At 55.3% G+C, this 17,798-nt stretch overlaps 2 protein-coding genes across 2 annotated transcripts; one reads left to right on the top strand and one right to left on the bottom strand.

Annotated features, from left to right (window-relative positions):
- Positions 1–3: 3 nt before the first annotated feature.
- On the bottom strand, positions 4–2,299 carry LOC101336034 (galectin-7). Its single transcript, XM_004314360.3, has 4 exons — positions 2,241–2,299; positions 1,735–1,823; positions 815–1,016; positions 4–189 (listed from the first exon to the last, which is right to left on the bottom strand). The coding sequence occupies exons 1-4, from the start codon at positions 2,253–2,255 to the stop codon at positions 76–78; spliced, it is 420 nt and encodes a 139-aa protein (XP_004314408.2). The 5' UTR covers positions 2,256–2,299; the 3' UTR covers positions 4–75.
- Positions 2,300–14,697: 12,398 nt separating this feature from the next.
- LOC117308997 (galectin-7-like) lies at positions 14,698–17,045 on the top strand. Its single transcript, XM_033844510.2, has 4 exons — positions 14,698–14,808; positions 15,226–15,314; positions 16,033–16,234; positions 16,860–17,045. The coding sequence occupies exons 1-4, from the start codon at positions 14,794–14,796 to the stop codon at positions 16,971–16,973; spliced, it is 420 nt and encodes a 139-aa protein (XP_033700401.1). The 5' UTR covers positions 14,698–14,793; the 3' UTR covers positions 16,974–17,045.
- Positions 17,046–17,798: the final 753 nt, after the last annotated feature.

Here is a 17,798-nt window from a genome sequence, read left to right on the forward strand (position 1 = left end):
ACAGACGAGAGGCTAAGACTTTATTTGTCACTCAAGAGCCCTGTGCCCCGTCCCCACCTGCCCTCCTGGGAAGGCTCAGAAGAGCTTCACAAACTCCAGCTGCACGTCCCCGCCCACTTCGCACCGGAACGCGCGCTCTGGTGAGATCCGGTAGCGGTAGTGGTGGTATTCCTCGTCCCCGATCACAACCTGCAGGGGCAAGGAGACACGGTTTATGGTTCCCGAGGCGACTGCGGGGTCATTCCCGACTCGTACCCACGCTGCGTGACCTCGTCACCCACGCAACCCCGCATTAGGGAAAAGCGCTGCTCTTGATTCTAAGCCCTTGCCGGGAGGAGTCAATGAGTTCATTGCTGGCACGGGGTGCTTTGTAAGCTTTGGCGGTGGATGTGGTCTCCACGGTGCCCGCGTCCACCGCCTCACTGTGACGCACAGATTGAAAGTGGAGAACGGCCTGGGTGGTGGAGGGTCTACAGCGACCACTCCCTGCCGGGACTTATTCTGGGTTCTGTCTCCCAACCCATCCATTCCCCTGCCCCAGAGCCGCTACGTCAGGCGCCAGTGGACAGGGAATAGGGTCCGGGGTGTCCACGCCTCCCCGCTGGACACCCACCCTTTGGGCTCGTTCTCTCGCGTCCTTGTCACCGCCATACGCCTGCCTTCTAGTGCGCTTGCGCCAGGGGAGGTGAGGGACTAGGGACGCCGTGGCCGGCCTTGGCCGCGCCTTTGCTCTCCACCTCCGACAAGGGCCTTCCTGGCCTTGCCAAGGAAAGAGACCTGGGTGTTGGCGGCCACCCCTGTGGCAGAGACGCACCTGGAAACCGTCTTTTTGGGCAATGATGAGCATATCGAAGCGCTCCCCACGCTGGAAGGCAGGGCCAAAGCCGAGCTCCTCTAAGCCCCACTCGCCACACTTCCAGGTGTTCATGACCACCGAGGATTCATCCAGCCGGGGGTTGAAATGCAGGACGATATCACTGTCTGGATCATCACTGCACAGCAGGTTTATGTAGAACCTGTTAGGTGGCGGATGGGAGGGGGCGTCAGAGAAAGGACTTACCGATTGCCGAAGCACATCCAAGTCCACAGGGACCTGAGAGCCACACGCCAGTGAAGGAGGGGTGGTGGACTGGAGGCCAAGGAGCCCAGATTCCAGGACATCCAGAAACCAACTGGGGACCTGGACACACATCCACCCAGGCAAGGGTCACTGTACTACGGCCTGGGTCCCCCGCATTTCCAGAGTCTGGGAGTTGCCGAGGAGTCATGGTCCTGAGACAGGGGTGCCTCCGATCTCCCAATTCCCAGAGGGCCGGGAGCAATACCAGGGACCCCAGTATTCCCAGGCATCGTAGATTCCCAGAAATCCTGAAGCTCCCGACCCAGGAAGTCATAGGTTTGATTGCTGAGGCCTCCCAGGTGCCCAGGGCACCTCTGACTCACAGGCTGTGTTTCCACAGTTGCTTCAGACTCAGACTGGAAGTCTTACTATAAGTAAGAGCCTTGGATTGCCCTGGAACTCCCAGATTCTTAGAAGGTTGTAGGGACCCCAGGTACACTGTCCTGGGACAAATGAGTAAAGACATCAGATTCCAGAAGGTGGGAAATAGCTTGGAGATTCCAAGATCCTGGTGGGCAAAGCTGGCCTGGGGCTTGTTCTCTGGGCTGTAAGAAGTGGGGTCAGCTGAGCCTGGAGACCTCCCACCCCTTACCGCAGAGGCTTGGAGGTCTCACCTGGCAGCATCTTTGGGGACAACACCACGAATTCTCAACACAGTGCCAACTTCGAAGCCGTTGACAGGCGAGATCTTGTGGGGCAACGTCTGCAGCAGCAGGGGTGCGGGGGCCAAAGTGGATCAGGGAGGCAGAGGAGAGAGACACATGGGTCAGTGCCGGGGAGAACATGACCAGGACCCAGGCCAACAGAATCAGAGAGCAGAAAGGGCACAGAGGCAAAGGAAAGAGAGCCAGGCGTAGGGAAAGGGTTGGAGAGAGGAACACAAAGAATCAACAGGAAGATATTCAGAGAGGTAGAAAGTAAGGGGGAAACACCAAGGGGGAGATGGGAGCGTGGGATGGATTGGGTCAACCCAGAAACAACAGCCCAGAACGTCATAGCACCCCCAAACACCCGTTTTCTCCTTGACACAGGAGACCTCAGCCAAGCCCCAGCCCCTACCCCATTCCAGTGCAGCCTTGGGTCCAAAACCTCGCCACCTCCACACCCCTGGAGCACTCACATATACCGGTGGCATGGCTGGAACAGCGGACAGGCAGTGGTGGTGGTGGGTATGGCTGCTGGGACCTTAAGTAGAAGCAGGGCGTGGCTGGCCCTGGTGACTCACCGTCACCCCTTTCCACACCCACCACCCACACCTGGCACAGACCCTGGCCCTGGGGCCATGCTGGCCAGCACCCTCCTTCTAGGGCCTCTGACACCTCTGCAGTCTCTGAGGATTCCCAGGTCCCTCTCCTCTGGGCTAATAATGATAGGAACAGTTAACAATAATAATAATAATAACACTATAGGGACTTCCCTGGCGGCACAGTGGTTAAGAATCCACCTGCCAGGGGAGAGGACACAGGTTCGATCCCTGGTCCAGGAAGATCCCACATGCCTCAGAGCAACTAAGCTGGTGCACCACAACTACTGTGCCTGCTCTCTAGGGCCGGTATGCCACAACTACTGAGCCCGCGTGCTACAGCTACTGAGCCCGTGTGCCACAACTATTGAAGCCCGCGGGCCTACAGCCCGTGCTCTGCAACAAGAGAAGCCACCGCAGTGAGAAACCCGTGCACGGCAACGAAGAGTAGCCCCCTCTCGACACAGCTAGAGAAAGCCTGTGTGCAGCAACGAAGACCCAACGCAGCCAAAAATAAATAAATACATTTATTTATTAAAAAAAAAACAACATCAGAGAAGGCTCATTGAGCCACCATCCCTCCAGCCCTAGCTTCCTGGTGCCTGGCGGAGAGAAAACACGCTCGTGCCCATTTCATCATGGAAAACTCGAGTCCTGAGAGGCTAAGCTGTGGGCTGCAACTCTGGACCCTCTCTCCCAGGTTAGGACCTGTTGACTAGGGCTAAGGACGTGTCTGCTCTGACATTCCAGTTTATGCTTCTGGAATATAATAATAACCATGGCAACAGCAATAATAATAGAAAAGGGAGCTCAGAGGGGCAGGGTATTTTGCCTGATGGTCAAGGCTGTCTCCTTGGCGCCTAGTGCAGTGCCTGGTACACATAAGTGCTCCGTAAATATGGGTGAAAGAAGGAATGAAAGATAACACAGCTGCCATTAACGAAGCCTCCGGCCTTTCTAGCATGTGCCAGAGACCACTGATTTCAGACAGGCCACTGAGGCAGGGCCATTGATCCCCCTTATTTGACAGATAAGGAAACTGAGGCTCAGAAATGAGAAGCCGTTTGCCCAAAAAACACAGCTGTGCAGAACCACGGACACTGTGTCTCTGGCTTTCTTGATCTCTGGAAGTTTCTCTCTGGTTTATTCTGTCTCCAGGATGCCCTAGTCTCTCTGACTCTCTGTCTCTCTGGCTGTCCTGTGTCTCTGTCCCCCCACCCCCCGACGTGTTCCTGTTTCTCTCCTTCGAGTCTCTCTCCCTCCTCCTCCCAGAACCCTTCCTCTCTCCCATCCGATGTTCAGGACAAGGGGCGGGGAAGGAGGGGTGTCCTACACCCGCCCCCCAGCCAGACCAAGGAAGAGAAAAAAGTGGGACCCTCCACCCAGGCCCATTTCCACTCCCCACAGCCCAAAACTCCAGAAGAGGAATCCAGGTATGAAGGGTGGGGTCAGAGGGAGAATGCTGAAAGAGGGTTCTGGGAGACAGGGAACGGGGAGGTGGGGAGCTGGGCAGAAGCCCCTCCTAGCAGCCCCTTCTCCGTTTCCGCCGCTCTACTCCCTGCACCCCACCCGCGTTGGCGCCCCACCCAGCAGAGGGAGAAGAGGCCTGGAGCAGAGCCAGGAATGGAAACTCTGGGTGGAGACAAGCCGACTCAGAACCTGATCCACAGCCTTGCAGGCGTCCCAGCCTCCCTCCAGGCCCCTGACCACACAGCTAGGGCAGCTGGAGGAGCCAGGGCCTCGGAGACGGAGGCTGGGCAGCTGCATTTAGGCGTTTGGTTGGGGGCTGCAGGCACCCCCATTTGGCAGAGGACAAAGCAAGCTTAGAGAGGGCCAGCCTCTCCCCAAGGCCTCACAGCAAGGACGGGCCAGGGCCCGGGCTGGAGCCGCTCTGTGTGCCAAGGGCACCTCATCGGGACTTTCAATAGAGAGGACAGTGGGGTCTGAGGTGGTGACACCAACATCTGCTCGGGTGGAGAGTTTCCCAGGACGAGGGACTCCATTACTCTGATCACTAAGGGTGTCCCCTTTCTGTACCTCATTCTGTATATTGCTGTGTATCCCACTAGCTCATCTGTTCCCCGATTTCTTCATGGTGGTTGGATGTTTCCCCACATGCTGCCGACCTGCAAGTCCTGACCTTCGTGTTTGGCCGTATGTTTGCACTGAGTGTGTTACCAGCTTGATTGCTAGGTCATCTCTCAGCTGTCAGACACGGGCATCCTGGCTGGATTCGCATTCATTTGTGCTGGTTATCTTTCATCGGTTCTGGAATAACATGCTTAGGAGCATTTTTGTCTCACCTCTAAATAAGTGGCGGATGTCCTCATTTCCCAATACTCTTTTTGTTTTGTCGAGCTGTAGGTCACGCTCGTAAGTCATCCAGGTTTTACCGGAACACTTCCATGAGCCTTGACAATACACGGACCTGGGCAACCACCACCCCAATCAAGTTTTAGCCCCTGAAACAGCCAGTCCCCCTCCACCTGCCCCAGGAAACACTGTCGCTCCTCAGCATTTGAGAGCCACCAAGCTCATCTGCGATGAAAACAAAGAAAGGGATGCCCAGCGGGCCGAGTCTGCTGGCCCTCCCCTCCTTCCGAAATAACTGGGGCGAAAAGTACTGAGTGCACCACGGTGTTTGTAGGAATTGAAAATCCCAGGCTCTGTCCATGTCAGCTTCTTGGAGACTTTGGGTTGGTTTTCATATACAGCGAAAAAAGTTCAGGGGCTGGATTGGTTTTGTAAGTTAGTTTACCAATGAGGAAAATGACATGTTTTAAAAATCTGACCTTTTTTTTTGGCCGTGCTGTGCTTGACTTGTGGGAACTTTTCCCCCTGATGAGGAATTGAACCCGGACCCTCGGCAATGAAAGCACCGAGTCCTAACCACTGGACCACCAGGGAATTCCCCCAAATGTGACTTTTTCTTAAGCTAGGAAGTCCGCTGGAAACCTTACAGTCCTATTGATAAATATAGTAAATTGTATCGATGCAATCACTTGCTAAGGAGAAGCAGTTGCTGTCATATTTGGTTCCATTGATAAACTGAGTTCATTAAACCCCCTTAAACATTTTAATCAGAATGCGGGATTTTGACATGTTGAGTTTGAAGTATTTCCACTGTCTCTCCAAGGCCAAAGTAATCTTGTACATTTCCGTCTCGCTCTGTGAAAACACTGATTTGCTGTTTCTCCTCCTCTTCTCCTTCCTTTCCTTCTGCTGATCAGTTGGGTGCTCCAGCTGTCATGCTGGTGAGTAAGTGCTGCTTCTGGGGGTGGGGGGCCCACAGGGCGGGGTGAGGGGGCTGAGGGGGCGCCCCTCCCCCAGGGCTGGGTCAGCTGGGGTGTCAGAGGGAGCCGGTGAGGAGGGTGCTCAGCAGAGGCTGGCCCTCAGGAGGCGGGTAAGGAGGGTGGCGGGACAGCAGGGAGCGCAGCCCCGACGTGGGAGGAGGTGTCTGTGCAGGGCTGAGGGTCACTGAGAGGTGCTGGAGCCCAGCGGGGGAGGGGTGCTTCCCCAGGGGGAGGAAATGCTGTGTGGGTGTCAGCAACGGAAGGAAGTCCAGAGCTGCTCTCTCCCTGTCAGAGGAGGGACGTATAGATGTGGACCAAAGAAATGGGTCGTGAACCCTGTGACATCGGGCTGGAAACGGAGGTGACCGTGTGAGCTAATAATTACAAGGTTAAATTTATGTTAACATTTTAGGTGTGATTTGTACTGTGATTATATAGGAGAATTATGCTTCAGAAATGCACACTGCAGGGACTTCCTGGTGGTCCAGTTTAAGAGCCCGCGCTCCCAATTCCGGGGGCCCGGGTTGGACACCTGGTCGTGGAACTAGATTCCCCCCTGCTGCAACGAAGACCTGGTGTAGCCCAATACATTTTGTACAAAATGCACACTGAAGTATTTAGGGGTGAAGTGTCATGATGCCTGCAACCTGCCTTGCAGTGGTTCACAGAGAGAAATGGCAGATGTGGAAAATATGAACGCGCCTGGGAGCCTGGATGACATCTCTGCAGGCGTTCACCGTCCTCTTCTTTTAACTTTGCTGTAAGTGTGAAAATTTTCAAAATGGTGGGGGGATAAATCAAACTTGGGGTTCTGATTTTACAGAATCCGGACTACCGCGGTTCCCAGAAAGAGCATCCTCTCCAACATCCCTACCCCCCAGATGAGGCCTTGGAAAGCAGTGGAGACAAGAAGAACCTCCCTGGAGGCAGAACCAGAACGAGTCTTTGATCTTCATGTCCAGTGGGCTTATCTTTGCTATGGACCAGTGTCTGCTGCACGTTGCCCTGTTTCCCGTTTCCTGCATAAAAATGCCTTCACCGGGCTTCCCTGGTGCGCAGTGGTAGGGAGTCCGCCTGCCGATGCGGGGTACGCGGGTTCGTGCCCCGGTCCAGGAGGATCCCACGTGCCGCGGAGCGGCTGGGCCCGTGAACCATAGGCCACTGAGCCTGCGCGTCCGGAGCCTGTGCTCCGCAGCGGGAGGGGCCGCAGCGGTGAGAGGCCCGTGTACCACACACACACAAAAAAAAACCCAAAAATGCCTTCACCTTAGTTTATTGGGTGTCTAGGGCCAGCCTTGGCTGGGCGTGACAAAGAGGACTGTGAGTGTCTTCCACCAAAATCCTGGCCTCTGGGCTGGGCACAGTAACCAGATGGGAGCTTAAGGTTATCTCCACTGGAAGGGGAGGTGAGTGGTCTGGGTAGGGGAGGAAGAGTACAGATGAATATTATTGTAGACAAAGGGCTGCACTGTAACAGGGAGCACCAGTTGACCATCCAATATCCATTATCACTTTCTCTCTTAATCAGAGTCCTGACTCCGTCCAGGATGGCCATGTGGCTGTTGCATTTCCCCGGGTTCCAGTTACTTTTGTTGTGAAGCCAATTACCCCAACGCTTTGCGGCTTAAAACAGCCATCGTGTGTGTGTGGGCTCATGGCTTCTGTAGGTCGAGGGTTTGGACAGGGCACAGAGGGAATGGCTTGTCTCTTAAGGTTCCATGATATTTGGGCAACCTCTGTTACTAGGGGGCTGGGATCATCTGGGTGACCTGCACACAGCCTTCCTAGGAAGCCTGTGCATCTTCAGAGCAGCCGGACTTCCTTCATGGCAGCTCAGGGCTCCAAAAGCCAGCGCCCTTTCAGCTCACCAGACGAAAGCTGCCTCCTCTGTTCTCACCTGGTCTGGGAAGTCATGCCAAACCTCTCCATGCTGCACTCTACTTGTTAGGAGTGAACAACTGAGGTTGGCCTGCGTTTAAGCCTCCACCTCATGGAGCAGAAGTGCCAAAGAACCGGTGGAGGTATTTTTGGTGGTAATTTCATACTTTTGTTATTTCTTTTTAAAGATTTAATTTAATTTGTATATTTTTGGCTGTGTTGGGTCTTCGTTGCAGTGCGAGGGCTTCTCATTGCACTGCGGTGGCTTCTCTTGTTGCGGAGCACGGGCTGTAGGTGTGCGGGCTTCAGTAGTTGCAGCACACGGGCTCAGTAGTTGTAGCTCGCAGGTTTAGTTGCCCCACGGCATGTGGGGTCTTCCCGGACGAGGGATCGAACCTGCGTCTCCTGCACTGGCAGGCGGATTCTTAACCACTGCGCCACCAGGGAAGCCCAGGTTCTTTTCTTTTTTTTTTTTTTTGCTGTACGCGGGCCTCTCACTGTTGTGGCCTCTCCCGTTGTGGAGCACAGGTTCCGGACGTGCAGGCTCAGCGGCCATGGCTCACGGGCCCAGCCGCTCCGCGGCACGTGGGATCTTCCCGGACCGGGGCGCGAGCCCGTGTTCCCTGCATCGGCAGGCGGACTCTCAGCCACTGCGCCACCAGGGAAGCCCCGCAGGTTCATTTTTATCAGAGGACATTCCCAAGACCGGAACTTCCCCCCGCTCCCCACTGCCCTCGCAGGCAGACTGGAGGGGCGTGGCCGTGGTGCCCAGTGGGCACACACCCCCGGCTCCACTCCGGCGCACTCTCCTGGAGGACTGAGGGCTGTGCCCTGGGCTCATCAGCAGGATCTGTCCCGAAGCCAGTCCGAGAGTGACAAGAGCCACACCTGCAGGTCTGTTCCACTGACCAGCCGCCCAGGACCGAGGTGGGCCCACGGACCTTGGTCTGCATTGTGTTGGCTGCTCGTTCTTGCCTAGGTTCACAGGCCAACAGCCAGTGTCCTTCCTTTCCTTCTCATCACCGCACCAGCGGCTCTCTCCTACTTGCTGCCGTCACACGCCTGGCAACCTCGTGTTCCGGGGCCAGCCAAGAACTGAGACCCCAGCAGGCCCCTAGTTCCCAGTAGGCAAAGTCCGCTTTAAACTACTGCTGCCTAGCCGTGTTCTCGAGGCTTCAGAGCCGGGAAAGTGCGGAGCGCATAGCAAGCCGTGGAGCCCGCAGCCCGGGACCCGCGATGCTCCGCGGAGGCGCCGGAACCTCGCTGCATGCCACCCCCAAAACAAGCGAGCTCTGCGCCCACCTGTCCCGCGGACCTGGGCGCACCTCCGGCCACCGCGGCCCAGCACGGACGGAGGCGTGGGGCTCAGCCGGTCGGCGGCGGGCGCTGGGGCGGGCGGGGACCCGGGCTCCAGCCCCGAGGCAACGTGGACCCGCCAGGCCCACCTCCGTTCCCGCTGCCCGGAAAGCCTGCCTCCCATTGTTTGTCCCACCTCCAGAAGCACCTGGTGCCATGGATTCCCGAGCTGTTTGGTGGCTCTGAATTCACTGAGTTTCTTCTATAGTTTTCCAACTCCAGCCTAGGGTTCAATTTCTGGGATTTACTAAGAGGTTACCACGTATCCAGTACCTAAATTTGTCTTCTCTCTCCGTTTCTTTGGCCCTGAGGGTCGACAACTTTAAAAACTCATTTAAAACATACTGGTTAAGGGCCAGACGCCTGGGATGTGTTTTTGGCCCTGCATTCCCTGACTGCGTGATCTGAAGACAGTTGCTTTTCTCGTTATGTCAGTAAAACAGGGATGACAGCAGTCCCTACCTCCTAGATTCGATTAAATTACAGTGAGAAACTGAAGGGTGAAAGTTGATCAAGTGCCTAGAGCTGTGTGACACACACCAGGATATGCCATTTGCATGGGAGTAACTGCTGCTAGTGGGTTTTAGGAAGGGAGCCACATTCAAATGACACATTCTCCAAGTTTGATGTGTCAGCCACATGCATTCAGATGACATTTTTGCCTGACCAAACTCGATCTAGTGTTTTGAGTTGAGGAGCTGAGCTCCTTTCCTATTTTTCTTGCCTGGTAGGGCCACAATGTTTGTAGATATTCAGATGACACAGAGGGTCCACACATCTTTTGCCTTGCCTGACTTCGTTTTTTAATTAATTAATTAATTGTTTTATTTATTTTTGGCTGTGTTGGGTCTTTATTGCTATGTGCGGGCTTTCTCTAGTAGCGGCGAGCGGGGGCTACTCTTCGTTGCGGTGCGCGGGCTTCTCATTGCAGTGGCTTCTCTTGCTGTGGAGCACGGGCTCTAGGCACGTGGGCTTCAGTAGTTGTGGCTCGGGGGCTCTAGAGCACAGGCTCAGTAGTTGTGGTGCACGGGCTTAGTTGCTCCGCGGCATGTGGGATCTTCCCGGACCAGGGCTCGAACCCGTGTCCCCTGCATTGGTAGGCGGATTCTCAACCACTGCACCGCCAGGGAAGTCCCTGTATACACATTTAAATGTTTCACATGATCCTGGAGGCCTCATAAGGAAATAAATGCAAAGAAACAGCTAAACCTTCAAGCTAAGAACCATAAAAGCAATTGCGGAAAAGTAACTAATGTGTGGGGAGGCTAAAGGAAGATAAGAATTATTTTAACAAGGCCTGTTTTTATTGGACTCTCTAGGTCTCAGCTTGCTGATAAAAATGTTACTTTCCTTGGGTCCACGTAGGGTGTCTTTCACTTAGTAGTTTTTATCTCCTGTTTTCAGGAGAAAAGGGGAGATTAGAATGCCCTTCCTGTATTTGCTGCTTTTCAAGTGCTTTTAGCTCAAAATAGTCCTCATGCCAAAGGGGCATATTTTGTTGTTGGTGGTGGTGTTTAATATTTATTTATTTAGGCTGTGCCAGGTCTTCATTTTGGCATGCGGGATCTTCGTTGCAGCATGCAAACTCTTAGTTGTGGCATACGGGATCTAGTTCCCTGAGCAGGGATCGAACCCAGGCCCCCTGCATTGGGAGAGTGGGGTCTTACCCACTGGACCGCCAAGGAAGTCCCAAAGGGTAATATTTTGGGTGGCATATTTGTCACCCTTCAACACACACACACATATTTACATCCATCTTTCTTTCTCTTTTATGTGTATGTAATACTCATCAGTCACAGAGGGCAAGTATGACTCCACTCAGACAAGGTACCCGGAACAGTCAAATGCACAGAGACAGGAAGTAGCATGGTGGTGGCCAGGGGGTGCGGACAGGGGAACAGGGAGCCAGTGTTTAGTGGGTACAGGTTTCCGTTGGGGAAGGTGAAAAAGCTCTGGGGATGGATGGTGGTGAGGGTTGCACAACAATGTCAATGTACTTGAGGCCACTGAACTGTACCTTTAAAACAGGGTTATAATGGTAAATTCCATGGTTTTCTATTTTAACACAATTTTAAAAAACGTTTTAAAATAATCCTCTCCAAATAAATCTCCAACTCATGCAATCATTACTTCAAACAGACTTCCGTTTCCAGACCGATGTCACAGGGTTCACGGCCCATTTCTTTGGTCCACATCTATACGTCCCTCCTCTGACAGGGAGAGAGCAGCTCTGGACTTGCTTCCGTCGCTGACACCCACACAGCATTTCCTCCCCCTGGGGAAGCCCCCCTCCCCCGCTGGGCTCCAGCACCTCTCAGTGACCCTCAGCCCTGCACAGACACCTCCTCCCACGTCGGGGCTGCGCTCCCTGCTGTCCCGCCACCCTCCTTACCCGCCTCCTGAGGGCCAGCCTCTGCTGAGCACCCTCCTCACCGGCTCCCTCTGACACCCCAGCTGACCCAGCCCTGGGGGAGGGGCGCCCCCTCAGCCCCCTCACCCCGCCCTGTGGGCCCCCCACCCCCCAGAGGCAGCACTTACTCACCAGCATGACAGCTGGAGCACCCAACTGATCAGCAGAAGGAAAGGAAGGAGAAGAGGAGGAGAAACAGCAAATCAGTGTTTTCACAGAGCGAGACGGAAATGTACAAGATTACTTTGGCCTTGGAGAGACAGTGGAAATACTTCAAACTCAACATGTCAAAATCCCGCATTCTGATTAAAATGTTTAAGGGGGTTTAATGAACTCAGTTTATCAATGGAACCAAATATGACAGCAACTGCTTCTCCTTAGCAAGTGATTGCATCGATACAATTTACTATATTTATCAATAGGACTGTAAGGTTTCCAGCGGACTTCCTAGCTTAAGAAAAAGTCACATTTGGGGGAATTCCCTGGTGGTCCAGTGGTTAGGACTCGGTGCTTTCATTGCCGAGGGTCCGGGTTCAATTCCTCATCAGGGGGAAAAGTTCCCACAAGTCAAGCACAGCACGGCCAAAAAAAAAGGTCAGATTTTTAAAACATGTCATTTTCCTCATTGGTAAACTAACTTACAAAACCAATCCAGCCCCTGAACTTTCTTCGCTGTATATGAAAACCAACCCAAAGTCTCCAAGAAGCTGACATGGACAGAGCCTGGGATTTTCAATTCCTACAAACACCGTGGTGCACTCAGTACTTTTCGCCCCAGTTATTTCGGAAGGAGGGGAGGGCCAGCAGACTCGGCCCGCTGGGCATCCCTTTCTTTGTTTTCATCGCAGATGAGCTTGGTGGCTCTCAAATGCTGAGGAGCGACAGTGTTTCCTGGGGCAGGTGGAGGGGGACTGGCTGTTTCAGGGGCTAAAACTTGATTGGGGTGGTGGTTGCCCAGGTCCGTGTATTGTCAAGGCTCATGGAAGTGTTCCGGTAAAACCTGGATGACTTACGAGCGTGACCTACAGCTCGACAAAACAAAAAGAGTATTGGGAAATGAGGACATCCGCCACTTATTTAGAGGTGAGACAAAAATGCTCCTAAGCATGTTATTCCAGAACCGATGAAAGATAACCAGCACAAATGAATGCGAATCCAGCCAGGATGCCCGTGTCTGACAGCTGAGAGATGACCTAGCAATCAAGCTGGTAACACACTCAGTGCAAACATACGGCCAAACACGAAGGTCAGGACTTGCAGGTCGGCAGCATGTGGGGAAACATCCAACCACCATGAAGAAATCGGGGAACAGATGAGCTAGTGGGATACACAGCAATATACAGAATGAGGTACAGAAAGGGGACACCCTTAGTGATCAGAGTAATGGAGTCCCTCGTCCTGGGAAACTCTCCACCCGAGCAGATGTTGGTGTCACCACCTCAGACCCCACTGTCCTCTCTATTGAAAGTCCCGATGAGGTGCCCTTGGCACACAGAGCGGCTCCAGCCCGGGCCCTGGCCCGTCCTTGCTGTGAGGCCTTGGGGAGAGGCTGGCCCTCTCTAAGCTTGCTTTGTCCTCTGCCAAATGGGGGTGCCTGCAGCCCCCAACCAAACGCCTAAATGCAGCTGCCCAGCCTCCGTCTCCGAGGCCCTGGCTCCTCCAGCTGCCCTAGCTGTGTGGTCAGGGGCCTGGAGGGAGGCTGGGACGCCTGCAAGGCTGTGGATCAGGTTCTGAGTCGGCTTGTCTCCACCCAGAGTTTCCATTCCTGGCTCTGCTCCAGGCCTCTTCTCCCTCTGCTGGGTGGGGCGCCAACGCGGGTGGGGTGCAGGGAGTAGAGCGGCGGAAACGGAGAAGGGGCTGCTAGGAGGGGCTTCTGCCCAGCTCCCCACCTCCCCGTTCCCTGTCTCCCAGAACCCTCTTTCAGCATTCTCCCTCTGACCCCACCCTTCATACCTGGATTCCTCTTCTGGAGTTTTGGGCTGTGGGGAGTGGAAATGGGCCTGGGTGGAGGGTCCCACTTTTTTCTCTTCCTTGGTCTGGCTGGGGGGCGGGTGTAGGACACCCCTCCTTCCCCGCCCCTTGTCCTGAACATCGGATGGGAGAGAGGAAGGGTTCTGGGAGGAGGAGGGAGAGAGACTCGAAGGAGAGAAACAGGAACACGTCGGGGGGTGGGGGGACAGAGACACAGGACAGCCAGAGAGACAGAGAGTCAGAGAGACTAGGGCATCCTGGAGACAGAATAAACCAGAGAGAAACTTCCAGAGATCAAGAAAGCCAGAGACACAGTGTCCGTGGTTCTGCACAGCTGTGTTTTTTGGGCAAACGGCTTCTCATTTCTGAGCCTCAGTTTCCTTATCTGTCAAATAAGGGGGATCAATGGCCCTGCCTCAGTGGCCTGTCTGAAATCAGTGGTCTCTGGCACATGCTAGAAAGGCCGGAGGCTTCGTTAATGGCAGCTGTGTTATCTTTCATTCCTTCTTTCACCCATATTTACGGAGCACTTATGTGTACCAGGCACTGCACTAGGCGCCAAGGAGACAGCCTTGACCATCAGGCAAAATACCCTGCCCCTCTGAGCTCCCTTTTCTATTATTATTGCTGTTGCCATGGTTATTATTATATTCCAGAAGCATAAACTGGAATGTCAGAGCAGACACGTCCTTAGCCCTAGTCAACAGGTCCTAACCTGGGAGAGAGGGTCCAGAGTTGCAGCCCACAGCTTAGCCTCTCAGGACTCGAGTTTTCCATGATGAAATGGGCACGAGCGTGTTTTCTCTCCGCCAGGCACCAGGAAGCTAGGGCTGGAGGGATGGTGGCTCAATGAGCCTTCTCTGATGTTGTTTTTTTTTTAATAAATAAATGTATTTATTTATTTTTGGCTGCGTTGGGTCTTCGTTGCTGCACACAGGCTTTCTCTAGCTGTGTCGAGAGGGGGCTACTCTTCGTTGCCGTGCACGGGTTTCTCACTGCGGTGGCTTCTCTTGTTGCAGAGCACGGGCTGTAGGCCCGCGGGCTTCAATAGTTGTGGCACACGGGCTCAGTAGCTGTAGCACGCGGGCTCAGTAGTTGTGGCATACCGGCCCTAGAGAGCAGGCACAGTAGTTGTGGTGCACCAGCTTAGTTGCTCTGAGGCATGTGGGATCTTCCTGGACCAGGGATCGAACCTGTGTCCTCTCCCCTGGCAGGTGGATTCTTAACCACTGTGCCGCCAGGGAATCCCTATAGTGTTATTATTATTATTATTGTTAACTGTTCCTATCATTATTAGCCCAGAGGAGAGGGACCTGGGAATCCTCAGAGACTGCAGAGGTGTCAGAGGCCATAGAAGGAGGGTGCTGGCCAGCATGGCCCCAGGGCCAGGGTCTGTGCCAGGTGTGGGTGGTGGGTGTGGAAATGGGTGACGGTGAGTCACCAGGGCCAGCCACGCCCTGCTTCTACTTAAGGTCCCAGCAGCCATACCCACCACCACCACTGCCTGTCCGCTGTTCCAGCCATGCCACCGGTATATGTGAGTGCTCCAGGGGTGTGGAGGTGGCGAGGTTTTGGACCCAAGGCTGCACTGGAATGGGGTAGGGGCTGGGGCTTGGCTGAGGTCTCCTGTGTCAAGGAGAAAACGGGTGTTTGGGGGTGCTATAACGTTCTGGGCTGTTGTTTCTGGGTTGACCCAATCCATCCCACGCTCCCATCTCCCCCTTGGTGTTTCCCCCTTACTTTCTACCTCTCTGAATATCTTCCTGTTGATTCTTTGTGTTCCTCTCTCCAACCCTTTCCCTACGCCTGGCTCTCTTTCCTTTGCCTCTGTGCCCTTTCTGCTCTCTGATTCTGTTGGCCTGGGTCCTGGTCATGTTCTCCCCGGCACTGACCCATGTGTCTCTCTCCTCTGCCTCCCTGATCCACTTTGGCCCCCGCACCCCTGCTGCTGCAGAACGTGCCCTACAGGACCTCGCTGGCCAAGAGCTTCGAAGTCGGCACTGTGTTGAGAATTCGTGGTGTTGTCCCCAAAGATGCTGCCAGGTGAGACCTCCAAGCCTCTGCGGTAAGGGGTGGGAGGTCTCCAGGCTCAGCTGACCCCACTTCTTACAGCCCAGAGAACAAGCCCCAGGCCAGCTTTGCCCACCAGGATCTTGGAATCTCCAAGCTATTTCCCACCTTCTGGAATCTGATGTCTTTACTCATTTGTCCCAGGACAGTGTACCTGGGGTCCCTACAACCTTCTAAGAATCTGGGAGTTCCAGGGCAATCCAAGGCTCTTACTTATAGTAAGACTTCCAGTCTGAGTCTGAAGCAACTGTGGAAACACAGCCTGTGAGCCAGAGGTGCCCTGGGCACCTGGGAGGCCTCAGCAATCAAACCTATGACTTCCTGGGTCGGGAGCTTCAGGATTTCTGGGAATCTACGATGCCTGGGAATACTGGGGTCCCTGGTATTGCTCCCGGCCCTCTGGGAATTGGGAGATCGGAGGCACCCCTGTCTCAGGACCATGACTCCTCGGCAACTCCCAGACTCTGGAAATGCGGGGGACCCAGGCCGTAGTACAGTGACCCTTGCCTGGGTGGATGTGTGTCCAGGTCCCCAGTTGGTTTCTGGATGTCCTGGAATCTGGGCTCCTTGGCCTCCAGTCCACCACCCCTCCTTCACTGGCGTGTGGCTCTCAGGTCCCTGTGGACTTGGATGTGCTTCAGCAATCGGTAAGTCCTTTCTCTGACGCCCCCTCCCATCCGCCACCTAACAGGTTCTACATAAACCTGCTGTGCAGTGATGATCCAGACAGTGAGATCGTCCTGCATTTCAACCCCCGTCTGGATGAATCCTCGGTGGTCTTCAACACCATGGAGTGCAGCGCCTGGGGCTCAGAGGAGCGCAGCGGTAGCCCTGCCTTCCAGCGTGGGGAGCCCTTCGAACTGCACCTCATTGCCCAAAAAGACGGCTTCCAGGTGCGTCTCTGCCACAGGGGTGGCCGCCAACACCCAGGTCTCTTTCCTTGGCAAGGCCAGGAAGGCCCTTGTCGGAGGTGGAGAGCAAAGGCGCGGCCAAGGCCGGCCACGGCGTCCCTAGTCCCTCACCTCCCCTGGCGCAAGCGCACTAGAAGGCAGGCGTATGGCGGTGACAAGGACGCGAGAGAACGAGCCCAAAGGGTGGGTGTCCAGCGGGGAGGCGTGGACACCCCGGACCCTATTCCCTGTCCACTGGCGCCTGACGTAGCGGCTCTGGGGCAGGGGAATGGATGGGTTGGGAGACAGAACCCAGAATAAGTCCCGGCAGGGAGTGGTCGCTGTAGACCCTCCACCACCCAGGCCGTTCTCCACTTTCAATCTGTGCGTCACAGTGAGGCGGTGGACGCGGGCACCGTGGAGACCACATCCACCGCCAAAGCTTACAAAGCACCCCGTGCCAGCAATGAACTCATTGACTCCTCCCGGCAAGGGCTTAGAATCAAGAGCAGCGCTTTTCCCTAATGCGGGGTTGCGTGGGTGACGAGGTCACGCAGCGTGGGTACGAGTCGGGAATGACCCCGCAGTCGCCTCGGGAACCATAAACCGTGTCTCCTTGCCCCTGCAGGTTGTGATCGGGGACGAGGAATACCACCAGTTCAGCTACCGGCTCCCACCACAGCGCGCGCTCTGGATGGAAGTGGGCGGGGACGTGCAGCTGGAGTTTGTGAAGCTCTTCTGAGCCTTCCCAGGAGGGCAGGTGGGGACGGGGCACAGGGCTCTTGAGTGACAAATAAAGTCTTAGCCTCTCGTCTGTGCGCCTCTTGTGTGTCTGTGTCTCCTTCATATAGACGAGGATAGCAGGCTCAGGGAGGTGAAGACACTGATTAAGGGTCACACAGCGATTGCATGGCCGGGGCGGGTCCGGGCCTGGATCTCCGAGGGCACTTTTTGTCCCTGGAGGCCTGAGGAGGGTCACGATCTGGCGGGGGTGGGGCTTTGGCTTGCCCCCCTGCAGCACTTTGCGAAGCAGCCAGGTGGCAATGCGGTGCGGGCCGACTTTACGGAATTTACAGGGGCCCCAGCCATCCTTTGGCGCCCGCTCCGTGGGTATAACGGACCCCCCAATCGGTCCGTCTGCCAACAGGTCCCTTGGAGACCCCGGGTGCGTGAATCTCAGGCTCCCTGCGCCGAAGTCCCTCTTCTTGCCTCTCGCCGGTTTCGCCTACCTACTGGCGCCTGCAGACGGGTGGCGCGGGGCGGGGCTTGGAGGCAGATCCGGGCCTCGCCTGCCTCCCATCTGTTCGGGAGTCAGGACAGGCCTCCGATGGTCGCGCCCCGGGGCAGACGCGCACTGGAGCTGCAGCCTCCCCGCGGAGAAGACGGGAAACGCGAACGGCCGGGCTCCTGTGTCCCTGCTGCCTTCGAGCGTGTTCACACACTTCGTCCATCTGGGCTCGCCCGACGGCCCCGAGACCCCGGCCCTCCCCGAGATTCTAGGGGGTAGGGGGAGTTGGGTATATACAGACGCCCAGTCACCCCCGACCTGCAGGTGGGGATTTTCTGG

The sequence above is a fragment of the Tursiops truncatus genome, chromosome 19 (assembly GCF_011762595.2).
Source record: "Tursiops truncatus isolate mTurTru1 chromosome 19, mTurTru1.mat.Y, whole genome shotgun sequence".
NCBI classification, from domain to species: Eukaryota; Metazoa; Chordata; class Mammalia; order Artiodactyla; family Delphinidae; genus Tursiops; species Tursiops truncatus.